Source organism: Corvus brachyrhynchos, unplaced genomic scaffold (assembly GCF_000691975.1).
Source record: "Corvus brachyrhynchos isolate BGI_N302 unplaced genomic scaffold, ASM69197v1 scaffold61, whole genome shotgun sequence".
Taxonomy (NCBI): Eukaryota; Metazoa; Chordata; class Aves; order Passeriformes; family Corvidae; genus Corvus; species Corvus brachyrhynchos.
This window is the reverse complement of record NW_008236478.1, coordinates 2,959,241-2,971,894: the sequence shown is the minus strand read 5'-3', so window position 1 is coordinate 2,971,894 and position 12,654 is coordinate 2,959,241. Positions and strand designations below refer to the sequence as shown.

The 12,654-nt window shown below is 41.0% G+C and overlaps 1 protein-coding gene across 5 annotated transcripts in view; it reads left to right on the top strand.

Moving 5' to 3' along the window:
• ARHGAP22 (Rho GTPase activating protein 22) overlaps positions 1-12,654 on the top strand; it is a 119,668-nt gene that overhangs the window by 73,324 nt on the left and 33,690 nt on the right. For 3 of the 5 annotated variants that reach the window (XM_008643774.2, XM_017725978.1, XM_017725977.1), the window contains one exon: positions 9,616-9,792. The exons of 1 other annotated variant lie outside the window; for it this stretch is intronic. In XM_008643774.2, the coding sequence (XP_008641996.2) occupies positions 9,616-9,792 (177 nt within the window). The remainder of the gene's footprint in view (positions 1-9,615; positions 9,793-12,654) is intronic. One more of the 5 variants, XM_017725975.1, reaches the window with a different exon arrangement.

Below are 12,654 nucleotides of genomic sequence, written 5' to 3'. Positions count from 1 at the left end.
TATCCTAAAACACAAAGAATTGAGGGCCCAGCTTTTTGCATCTGCCCAGCCTGGAGTCCTTTAGCCATCTGCAGCTGTGTTCTGAGTGGCTGCAGTGCTGGGCCCAAGGGACAGGTATGAACTTCCCATTTTTTCCCAAACAATGTTGTTGTGAGAGTGGAGAATGCTGTGTGCTACACAGTCAGGTTTAGAAGATTATTGACCACTCAATGCATAGCCAGATACAGCGAGGAGACTGCTCTAAAATTGTTAGTCTGTGCGAACTGTAACAAGGCTACAGATTTGGATCAGAATATCCCTGAGCTCTTAAGTTTGGATGTGGATCAGCAGTACTTCCATGTGCATTGTCTCATCATTAGTATTGGCAAGGGTTTCTTCAAACTTGCCAATGGCCTACACTATATATGCTTTCGCATTTCAGTCCTTTTTCTGTGTTAATGTGACAAATAGCTTCGTTTTGTGTAAAAACAAAGTCTGCAACTGTTGAGTCCTTAATGATAGTCCATTAATTTGCTGCTGCCAAAACTGTGCTTGTAAAGCTTCAGTTACTTTACTAAAGAAGATAATAATGTTCGTAATTGGTTGGCTTGAATTTCTGCAGTACCCTGTATTCAGTCTACAGAGAATCAGAGTCTTTACAGGCTCTGGCATCTGCAGCCTAAGCTTTACCAGTGGATGGTTTCTTTTCCATCCTCCTTAGTTCAATGTTCAGAGCACTATCTAAGATGGGAGACATGTAGTCCTTTAAAAATACAGTGAAGATGTCTTTGGTTTCATGGTGGATTAAGTGCAGGAGAAAGAAAAAATAGGCTTATGAGGGGCAAGGTGGAGGGGAGAAGGTGGTTGTAGAGAGATGTATTTAGAAGGCATGAACCACTTCATTCCTGTCATGGAGCAGACCTGGCAAATGTGAGCACAACAGTTCCAAAAGAATGCAGAAATTGGATATTATCTCTCCAATATGAAATTATTAAAGAAAAATAGATAAGAATTTACTATTCTGATGTTATAGTAGATAATTTCTTTTCAGAATATAAAATTTTCCTCAACTTTTGTTTTTGGTGTTAAAGATTTGAAGAAATTTATGAGAATTAGAAAATTACTTGTGGTTGCATGGTAATGCATAAAAATTATCCAGTCATTTTCATTCAGATTTTTCAAAGCATGAAGTATCATCATCTTTGGTCAGGAAGGAATTTCCTCCCTTATAATAGCATGTAAACATAACCACAGTTGGAATATATAATTTGATACATTCTTCAGAAGTGTTGAGTACTTGCTGCTTTGGGGAACCACATGGAGCCATATGGCCTGTTTTGCACAGATGAGCTACTATTTTCTGAGTCTTTCATACATACATTTGTAGCTTCTTTTTGTACCCTCAAATTAAGTTGCCTTAATTTAGATGTCTCCTGCAATGTGTCTTGTAGGGACAGACATGCAGCTCCTGCCAGCTGGCCTAAATTGCCTCCTTGTGAGTGTGTGGCTTCTGCTGGCCTGAGAAAAAATTCATTTCCTCTCCTTCCAAATCAGACGTCAGTGAAATGACTCTAGGCACATAGTCCAGGCAGTTCCATGCCATCAACATAAAGGACTGTGCTCATTGTAGCTTTCTAGATCTGAAATATGTTGAGGAAAGACAGTAAGGGTTAGTTTTCTGGAGTGGAAGAAAGGAGGGTAAGGGAAAGCAGCCTGCTATTGCTACAAGGCTGTCTACAGAATGTACTGGGGGAAAAAAAATTTCTTGCTCCCCCTTGTTATCCCTGCTTTCCATCACCAGGTCATTTTCCATGAGGGGATGAAATTACTCCTCTTTGGCATCCTCCTTGCTGGCCTCCTAAACTAGCTGTGACCATGTTGGAAAGGTTTCATCTCTTCCTGCTAGCTAGTAGGAGCTGATAACAAAGTAATTGCAATGCAGCTTGCTTATAGGGATACTGTATGGTGTTGTGGGCACATTTCACAAGCCCCTGTAAAACCTCTCTATTTGGGGAGGCAGTGTGATCATTGTTAATATCTGTTCCTTTTACAGAGCAAATTAATTGTGGGCAGAAGGTGGAGGAATTGGTACCTGAGCTGTGCTGGTACAAGGGAGATGCTGCATCCTTGAAAAAAATTGTACTTAGTTGTGTGTTGTGCCTGGGCTCATCTGAACTCTAAATATTGGGCTGCTGCAGTAGAAGTGGCCTTCCTCCATTGTGAATCCAGGCAACCTAAGCTGTACTTCGTGGCCACAGTGAGCAGCACATCCCAGGCAGCATAGTAGTAGTCTCTTCTCTAAAATTGCAAAGAACTGAAAACAAGGAGACACAAGGGCATGGGTATACTAGTACAATAAATATGTTTTTAATGCCAGAAGTATAACTTAAAAATGACTGCATTTTTTTTACTGAAACGTCTGAAAGTTGAGACAACGGCAGACAAAGCACATTAAGGAAAAATCAGCTCAAGTAGACTCAAATATTACAAAGCACTGAATTCATGTAAGCAGGTTTTACAAGCAGGGGTTCAAGGTGAAGTTTGTGTGTAATGCTGCTTACTTTTTCTTGAAGAGTACTTGAAGTTATTTTTCTCCCTTCCTCTGGTCTTGCGTCTTCTTTTTGGCTTGCCATGGTTCCTGGAGTGTGACATCACTTACTAGCATTTGGCCTACCTGGAATATGGGTTTTGTTTATTTCCAAGGCATTGGTTTATTTGAAGTGATTGGTAGTCTTAAACAGTTCCTCAGTTTAATTAATAGATAAGTCTAGAGTAATGAGGTCACATATGTTACCAAGAAGGGTATCTTGAGGCAGGAGAGTCAAGCTAGCCAGACACAGTTCTTATGTATAACAGGCCAAAGATTTAGTTTCATCTTCATTTCTTGCATATAGTTTTAGTAATCCTACACTTCATCGTGACAGCTGACACAGATCACTAGCCTTAGGTTTATAAGGGTTTTCTGTAGTCCGTGTACCAGTATAGAGAAGCTTTATTAGTGACTCTGTTCATGTTAAATCTTGTCAGATGTTTTTGCATAAGAAACCACACTTGTGAGGTCTGATCTCTTTGTTGGTTCATTTTTAAAGCAGTTTAATGGCTTCTGAAACCACGAAAGGTATGGGAGAGGAGAACAGATCACAGGGCTTTTGGATTGCTTAATAGATGGCAGTGGCTTTAGAGTGTTTGTCTGCTTCTGCTTTATTCTCTGGGATGAGGTCTAAGATACGGTATTGAAAAACCATTTACAGACTCACCAAAATCCTCTGCAGTGAATTTTACTTGGAAAATTTGATCAACTTCTACTTGTAACTACCATCGAATTTGGTGAATTGAAAAGAGCTTAAGGAAATTAGGCATTTATATTTGACTGAGAAGTCAATGAGATTTTAGTGCATGCTTGTAAATCCTGCCCTAAGAAACTGTGAACTGTGTCAGTTTATGCACTGAGCTTCCTCATTACAATAAAAGGTATTTAAGATTTCCCTTTCCTCATTGACACAACCAAATGGATGTTGAATGTTATAATCCCCCTAAACTCTTTCCAAACTATGGAAATGAAACACCTTTCACCTACAAACTTTCTTTAGGAAAGTTGCCATTATGTTGTCCATCGGAGATGTGACACAGTGAATGTATTTTGATTCAAAGCTTGTTTTTTTCATTCGCACTCCACGCGATACTAAATTCATGTGCCTTGTTTTTTCTTAGTGTTGTATGCATTTTAAAATATGATCATGCATTTACTCAGCTCCAAATCAACTTCCAACTCATATTCCATATATAGATTAGATGGGTGGGTGGGGATAGATGGACAGATACAAATAAAAAATCATGGCAAGCACACATCACTGTTTACTGTTCTGCTTAATTCCTCACAAATCATACCCATACTGGAAAACCCCCAGTTTCCCTTGTTTTTATCTCACTCCTTGACTACTTCAGATTTTTCTTGCTGTTTTTTTCTGTTCTCAGGAAGCCTAAATGGACCATTCCAAGATGAGTTTTGTATTCACAGAAAATTTTCCATTCTATTAAAGAATAATTCAGAAAAAAAAAAAGGGAAAAAAAACCCAGTGAGGTTTAAACTGATGCTAATGGCAGGTTAACCCAGGATTCAGCTGTGTTAGACAGGGTCTATCGCCAGGATTTAGGCTCTTGAAAACCTTTGGTTGGGGTGGAACGTGCTCAGGGTAGAGGTTTAGCATTAGCTGGAAGCAAAGACAAGAAGACTGAAGAAATGGAGTTAGGTTTAAAATGTATGTTCTAAGCATTCTTAATGAACTTTTGCTTACTCATTGATATTTAATTCGTCTCTTTCCATAATCCAAAGATCAAGACAGGTTTTCTTTGTTTTTTTTTTTTCCCTGCTGTGCAAAGGAAGATTCCCCTTAACAGAGCTGCCCTTACTCTTGACAGAATTCATCTCCTCATTTTTCACCTTCTTTCATTATCAGGGAGATCTTTGAGCCCCAAATTCTGATACTCACCTCTAAGTCAATCATAAAGAGCAGGTCAGGGAAGATGAATCACTGCAATTGTTCTTTTCAGCAGTGAGTGCTAGTTTTTGTCCATTTGTCAAGATCTTTGTTGCTGCTTGTCTGCAATCAAAGGCTTCCTGTCCCTACTTGCTGTAGTACTGAGGGCAAACACGTCAGCTGGGCCTTGTGTTTCCCACCAGCCACCTTTCCCAAATCCAGCCCTGAGCTGCCGTTTGCCTCCCGCGCGCTGCAGCAGCACCTGTGCACAGCCAGATGAATTTCACTCTCACTGAAAGTACTACAGCTACCATCCACACCAAAGCAGTGCAAACATGTAAACAAACATGTCAGTGTATACACATACACAAGTTATTGTAATTGTGTAACTTCTCAGGAGCCTCACGTAATGACAATACACAAGCACATCAGTAAGAAGAATGATGTAAGAAATGGGTGAAAGGCGAACCAGAGAGGGGGAGGTGGAAGTAAAAGAAGTTACCTAAGCAAAGAAAGAAGCTGCCAACTTCAGAACCCAACAGCAGCTTTGCTTGAGAATATGAAAGTTCCTCCTTTTACATGCAATGAGGTAGTAACATCTCCCATGGAGAAGTCCAGTCCTGTTCCCCCTGAATTTCTGTTCTGTATGGACAAAGGGGATCTAAGGCTTGGTTTCACAAGTGAATCTAAGAAGGTTAAGCTTGAGTAAATGAGGTTCAAGGCAAACAAAAAATTGAAGCTTTTCCTCACTGGAAAAAGCTGTATAAAGGCAGAGGTGCAGTCTGTCTGTTGCAGGTTCTTTGAACAGTAACACAGGGTAGGATAAGTAAATGTAACAAAATTATACCTCACACTTTTCACATTCTGGCAAATGCTTACCGGACTAAGGATGGTCAAAAAAAGAATTTTCAGTAAACAGGGCTTCAAAGAGTATATAGTGACTGCTGCTGCTGTTGCAGCACTCCATCTGAACTTTAGCAAGATTAAGTCCCAGTGGTTTTGCATTTAACCTTCCCTTTTATGGGGCATGGAGAGAAAGCTGAAAGGAGGATCATTTCGAAGGGTTAGGAGGTGAATTCTGTCATTAGCAGGTCATGGCTCCCAGGCCATATGAAATGGAGAAACCATGAGTGGAGGCACAGGAGAGCAGTTCTGCTGGCTTGAGTTAGTCTGGTGCTGGGGAGAGAGCATTTGTGCACTGCAGCTGGGGGCCTGGAGCTAAACTGTTCCCTCCAGGCAAAGATACCTACCAGGGTATGTAAAGCACCTTGACAAAGGGACCTTGGGACAGGGGCAGCAAAGCATTCAAGTCAGCTGGGACCTGCAGCCCTCTTGATGGGGAGCAACAACCAAACAAGTCTCTTAATCTTTCTAGGCTCTTACATTTACTGTATATGCTGACATGGTTGCCATCACCTTTCCCACTCTTTGAGTGGTTCAGTTTCTGTACACCTGGATGAGAGGCAAATAGAGCTGCCAGCTTGCTTCATACAGATGAAATCCAGTCCATCTTGTCCAGCATACGCAGGAAGCCTGCAGCAGGCAACTGAATACAGGATCCCCTGGTCATAGGCTAATGCTAAAGCAAATGGACTGTTCATCCCCAAAGTTAAGCCTCCTGTTCCTGCCACATCTTTTGAGACACTTGCACTCTGTTTGTGTTTGCAGACAGTTTTATTTTGTCTCTGGTCTGGAGATGAAAGTAGCTTTGAGCGAAAGGACTGGAATGTCTGCCCATGGCAATCCTGAGCTACACAGGGTTTGTCTCTGAGGCCCAGTCTTGTTTATATGGAAGCTTGATTAAAGATGAGTGGGAAATTCTGTTCAAGGGTATGAAAAACCCTTGTCTGTGTTTAAAATCGTTAACAGAGTGTTCTTTCCTGTCATGGTGCTGAGTAGCAGACACCATCTTTGATTCACACAATGGAAGTACAGCTTGAGTGCTTCAGGGTTAAGAGTTCAACATCAACCATAGTAAGGGCTGAAGCTCCCTTAGTGGCAGAGAGGAGGTGGGAATTCAGTAGCTGGATATGAACTTCATCCTGCTGTGAGAGGCAAAGCTAAAATTTTGTCTCCAAGTGTTTCTGGACAGGAAGCTTTGAAATTGTTTTCCTGAAACAATTCCTAAAGTCTAGTGTGTTTGATTTGATACAGTGTTGTGTTTCCAGTTCAAACCTGAAATCCAGGACAAGATCCTGGTTTGAGTCTGAGCCCATAAAAGAAATAATGTGAATTTCAGGTAAAATTCTAGATTTCTAAGAAGTTTCTTGTGACATTGTTTCCTTGGGCTGTTTGTTTGTTTGGGGAGGTTGTTGGATTTTTTTGTTTGTTTTTTTTAAGAAGATCTAGGTGTTTGAATTCAGCTGTTTCTCATTCTTGTAACTACCAAGACTCAAAAGCTGTTGAATGTCACAACAATGTAGAGAGATGTGTCTGAACTCTGCCTTTTAGTCACCCATAATTTTTCTGCTTGGTGCCTCAAGGATGTAGTAACAGGAACCAGCCAAGTGTACAAAGAAATATGAGTAATGAAATGAATAAAATGTTATTAAAAAAGAAAAATGTTTACAGGTGGATCTACATGCTCTGCCACTGCATAGTCACATCATACTAGCATAAGAAGCAATTCTGAAGTGCATTCTTATTTCTAAGCTGGCTTTTGTGTGTGGAGTTGCCTTAATTTTCTTGTACTTACATGTCTAGTCACTACTGACTCTCCCACAGGCAGATTGTAGGGTCATGACCTTGCTCCTATTTCAAGTTTCAGTGGGGAAAGCCAAACATGGAGGAACTATATGTAGTCATTGGCAGAATCTCAGGTCTAGTGTGTACAGAAATCTTTTTTTCCCCATCCAGTTTTTACAGACTCAAATAGAAGTATACATGGGGTTTTTTCCCCTAAATGCTTGCATGACAGCTGTCTGTGAAGGTTTAGAAAGCAGCTGGCTGGTCAAAAATAACATCTTAGGGGGAAGGGGACTTGTAGTCAGGTCCCTGTGGTACAGTGATTCTTTGGGAAAATGCTGATGCCAGTTTTGCAGAAGCCCAGTAGGTGATCTTCATGCTCTGCTTATTGTGCTTCTTATGGCAGTCTTTGTATGGATTGGTGCAGCTAATTCCACTATTTACAGCTTGTGATTAATTCTAAGACAAGCTTCTGGTCTCTTCTTGCCCTTCATGCCTTGAGTGGGCAAGGGCTCAGCTGGTACCTTTAAACTTAAGAACAAGAGGTATTTTTACCTTGACCAAACTGTTTGCTGGTGGTGGGACCCATACAGTAAATGTCTTTTTGAGTCTGTTTCATTTCTTTGAAGAATGATGGCCTAGCTTGAGCTCAGGCCATCTATCTGCCAAATACTACATCCTGAAACCCATTTCTGATGTGTATTGAGGGCTGTGGAAAGCCTCTTTTTTTAAGTCGTATTTCCTATAAAATATTTGATCGTGAGAAAGGGCATGTCAGTATGTGTGCTGGGTAAGGTACAAGAATTAGACTTCACTACCTCTGCTTTCACCATGAGGCTGAGTATGTTGGTAAAAAGATTTAGGCAGTGACAGGAATTTCACAGACTGCACTTTTCTGCTCTGACAGTTCTGTATGCAAAGGATGAAGTATGTCATCCTTGCAGTGCAGTATGGCAGGACATTGATCTGTTTAGATGCCTGCATCCTAGCCTTGAGCTAGAGAGCTGTTCTCTTCATATACCTTAAGGAATATGAATAATTCAGTAAATTAAAAAATGGGAGACTGTCCAAGAGGATGGTGTGAGGAAAAAAGCAGAATTTGGGCACACGTGGGGAAAAAGCATCATGGCTTTTGTTTCTTAAGCTGCATGACTAGTCCCTGGTGGCTGTTGTTTCTCCTCTTTACTGAAAGACTGCCTCAGTTTCCCAGTTTAGTGAATTGCTTCTCAGAGAGCTACCAAATACTTCTCCATGCATCTCATTTTACCACTTCTGCTTTGTAAATCAATAAACGTTCCATGAGTGTGTCAAGGCAAGAAAACAATTAATAGCAAGAAAAAGTACTTCCTTGGCCTGCAGGCAGCTCCCAGCTTGCATCTTTCCCCAGATTAGCAAGGATTTAAGCAGCACATGTTCTGTGTATGCTAAATCATCTCTGTAGAAGCCACAGCATACCATCATCCTGCTCTTATCTCTGAATTCCACGGACAGGCAATCTCAGCTTCTCAGCACAGGCTGGCAGGTTTAGCTTGCCAGTAGGTGCTGAAAGCCATGTAAGCATGGAAACAGCAGTGACACAACGGCTCAGATGTTATCTCTGTAGCAAAGCCAAAGGCAGTTTCCATGGTTATGGAAAAGCTCCAGGCTGCTGGGGATGCAGCTGCTGTACTGGACAGGATCAGTAGCCTTTTCGTACAGAGACTGTTCTAATAAAGCTTTTATGTGTTTGTGTGGCACTCACTAGGTTGTGTCCAGCTCTGGAACATAAAATGAAGGGTGAGGGGAAGCTGTAAATTGGCTGGAGTGAGTACTGACCTAAAAATGAAACAGGAGAAGAGGGTCAAAATGTTTCACATCTTGGAGTATCCACAAGGGACAGTTTTTTATGACAGCTTGAGTGAATTTGATATTCTGGTCAGTGCTTTTCTGACATGTTGTGCACCAACATTAATAGCTCCTGAAGTTCTTACAAGTGGAAGAGTCAGAATCACATCCCCAGCTCTTAACTTTCTTCTGAATTGGATCTCTATTGAGACTATAAATATCCCAGAAACTTGGGGAAAGTGGATGTCCTTGTGACTTCTACATCTGGAGCATTTTCAAATGTCTTGCATTTCACTTGGTCCCCCTTTTGGGTAAAAATCTCTCAATATCTCAGCACAGGTATGTAGAATTAATTTTTTACTTTTCCTATAGGGTCTTACAGCCTGTGCTTTTGCTTTTCTTATTGCTGAGACAGCAGATACAACTTTTCCAGGTTTCCCACACTGGAAATGCACGTTTTGCACTTCTGCTTTGATCTTCTATCAACCTGTGCTCTGTGGGTGATGCAGCACATCAGTAGGAGCTGGCTGTAAAACTGCTCAATTAAAATAATAATTTTATTATTTTGACCCTGATTTTTAGTGGTTTTAAATGTTGATTGCTCTCTTCTGAACTAGATACTAAAAGAGATTTATATTCTGCCTTTCAGGTGGTGCAGGGGACCGGGAAAAGATGCCTGTCAATCATGAGGCTTTCCTGCTCATGGCTAATTCCCAGAATGAAATGGAAGATTGGGTGAAAGCCATCCGACGGGTTATATGGGCTCCATTTGGTGGAGGTATTGCAAATAGCTCACATGCACATAAATTAAAACATTTGCCTCAAGGTAAAACATATTCTTGTGATACTAGGATATGTGTAACACTGTAAAATCACTGAGATGTCTAGATAAGCTCTTGATTGTCTGAAGTGTTTTGAAGCAAGGGATGGGGTTGATTTTTCTTTCTCTTGCCAGGGGATGGACAGGAATGAAAGGGGAGTGCACATCCAGACTGTATAACTGTCTCAGTCAGAAATGGGTGGTGATAACAGACATACCACTATTGTCACTATTCAGTTTTTTACAGCAAATTATTCTGTGGACCTTATGGGGAGGAAAGATTTCCCCAGTTATCTCAATTTTCTTCCATAAAGGCAGATGCCCATCTCAAACATTTGTACAGCCAGAGACAACAAAACTTTCAATCTTAGTTAAGTTAATGTAGGGCCCAGTTGAGAAGGCAAAGCTTCCACTGGCTTCAATGGGGTGTAGCTTGAGGAAGAACAGGCTCAGGCTGAGTGAACACCTGTAGGGTAATACAGCTGTTGACAATCCCTGTAGTTAAAATGAACAAAACATCCAGCCTTCAGTGTTGATATTATACCACAATCTTCAAATTCTCAAGTCAGCAGATTAGATAGGAGTTGTTTTTGTGGTTTAGCACAGAACAAGGATTCACAGATGTTTTCTTATGGGTTCAGTGTTGGTGACAGCAGCTACTGCCTTGGTACTGGAAACTGGGCTTTGAAGTGACTTGTGTACTACTGATGGAGTTCATGCAAATAGTGGTATCGTATGCAGATAGTGCTGTCAACCTCTTTTGAGAGGTACAGATAAAAAAGTGCCAGATAAGGGCTAGGTAATACAATTACTTTTGCTGAAATGAAGTTACTGGTTTTCCTGGATCTAGGGGGGGAAAAAGTGACCTTGATGCACGAGAAGATCCAGTGTTTGTTAGTCACTTTTACCTGAGGCTTTTTTTTTTTTTTTTTGATGGGGATGTTTTTTTTTGATGGGGATGTTTTGTTTTAAGTGCCTTTTGAAATTTGGAGTCTATGTGTAGCAGCATTTGGTTTGCATGGAGGAGAGACAATCTCTACTGATGCAATTTTTCCAAGGTCCTTCTGTCGCTTAGCAGAGAGGGTGTAGGTACAAAAGTTAGCTTGTAACCTGATCTGAGAGGTTGCATGTGATGCTGTTGTGCTGTGGACAGAAAAAGCCCTCTACTTTCTAGTAGAAAACTGATCCACCATAATTTCTCCTCAAACATGAGGATGTGCTTGTTTTGCTTCCCTTCTGAATTCCAGTCTACATTGAAGGGTCTTTTAGACTGAGCTCAGTGCAGGTCCTCCATTGGAAATCTCAGAATTTCAGAGCTGGTATTTCTGTGGCCATTTGTAGTAGACCCTATGGTGTGTATTTTATAACTTTGCAATGTGCATTTGGGAAATACTGTGAGGAAAAAGGAGACATTCATTCATGACAAATGGTGCACTCTCTAGCAATAGCCATCTTTCGGGCAGTGTACTGTCAGCACTGCTGGTATCAGTGCAAATTTGGCTTCATGTTTTGCTTGTGTTTTTGTCAGTCTCTTGAAGTAGTTTCAAAACAAACATCTTTAAGTATTAAAATAATAAATAATTAAAAATCATAATATTTTAAAAACAAAAACACGAGAATGGCATAAAGGCAGTGATGGATTTCCCTTTTTTTTTTGTTTGTTTGTTTCTTTATGGGGCTAGTATTGTCCTAATTAATTGGCTAAGTTTCTTTACCTTTGAATTTCTCTGCAAAGTGGTCAGATAACATTTTTGTCTTTTCTTTAAATGAGGCAGATTCTCTTATTCTTCCATTCATTCCAGGAACTGGAACTTTATGAAGCACCAAAGAATGTGGAACCAAGACAGCACAGGGGAGATTACAGCAGCGCAGGGGGGAATACGGCAGCTTCTGTTTGTTGCTATTTTCACATGCTGCAGACTTGATCTGGTTCAGTGATCAAAGTCAGTAAAGGCAGCTTTGGCTGTTGCTGGGAGCTGGCTTAAGCACTGTAGAAGAGAAGCACAGGCATTTGCAGAGTTGGAAAGAATTGCAATTGTGTATATATTTTTTCTCTTTCTGTTGATTAAAAACTGCCCAAGAACATGGGCACATGCTGGGCAGTCAGTCTAGCCTGAGCTCTCTGCCCTAATACACAAATGTATTAGCCTAAAGCTAGCTTGGCTATGCCTGCTTTGTAGTCCAAGCTGCAAGAGCAGATCTTTGTGCCATGGTTACTTTTCTGAGCTGGTGAAGTGACAGCTGCTGTCAGGAGTGGTCTTCTACCCGTGGCAACCATGTGGTCCCAGCACGCTTCATTCTGCTAATACTGGTTATGAGTTGTGCAGTAGAAAACGACCTGGCAGGAAAAAAAAGGGGGGGAGGATTTTTGTAGGTAGATTGATGCCTTGGCCCTGCTAACTATGCAGCTGCAACACTAGTAATTCCAGCCCAATGAGGGCAATGGGGAGATGTGAGGGTGTGGAAGAGGGCAGGCTTGTTCATTCTAACTGCAACCCACACGTAAATTGGCTTAAAGAAACCATGGAGCTGCACCCTCAGTTTCTTTGCACTTCACAAAGAATATATAGGAATGTCAATAACTGGGAAACAGTAAAGATATTCAAACCATTGTTCCCCAATGGTTTTAAGCCAGTTTGGGGAAATGATCAAACCTACCCCTTCTCCATCAAAATCAGAGCAGGACAGTTTCCCTGAGTGAAATTCCAGCTTAACTCAAATGTGGGAGGACAATAAACATAGCTGTCTCTGTTTTAATTGAATAATTCGAACTCTGCTTTGCCACCACCACTAATTTGAGAGCCAAGTCTTATCTATCAACACTTTTTAATATATTAAGCTAAAGGGAGGAATTAAAAAGCAGGCTTC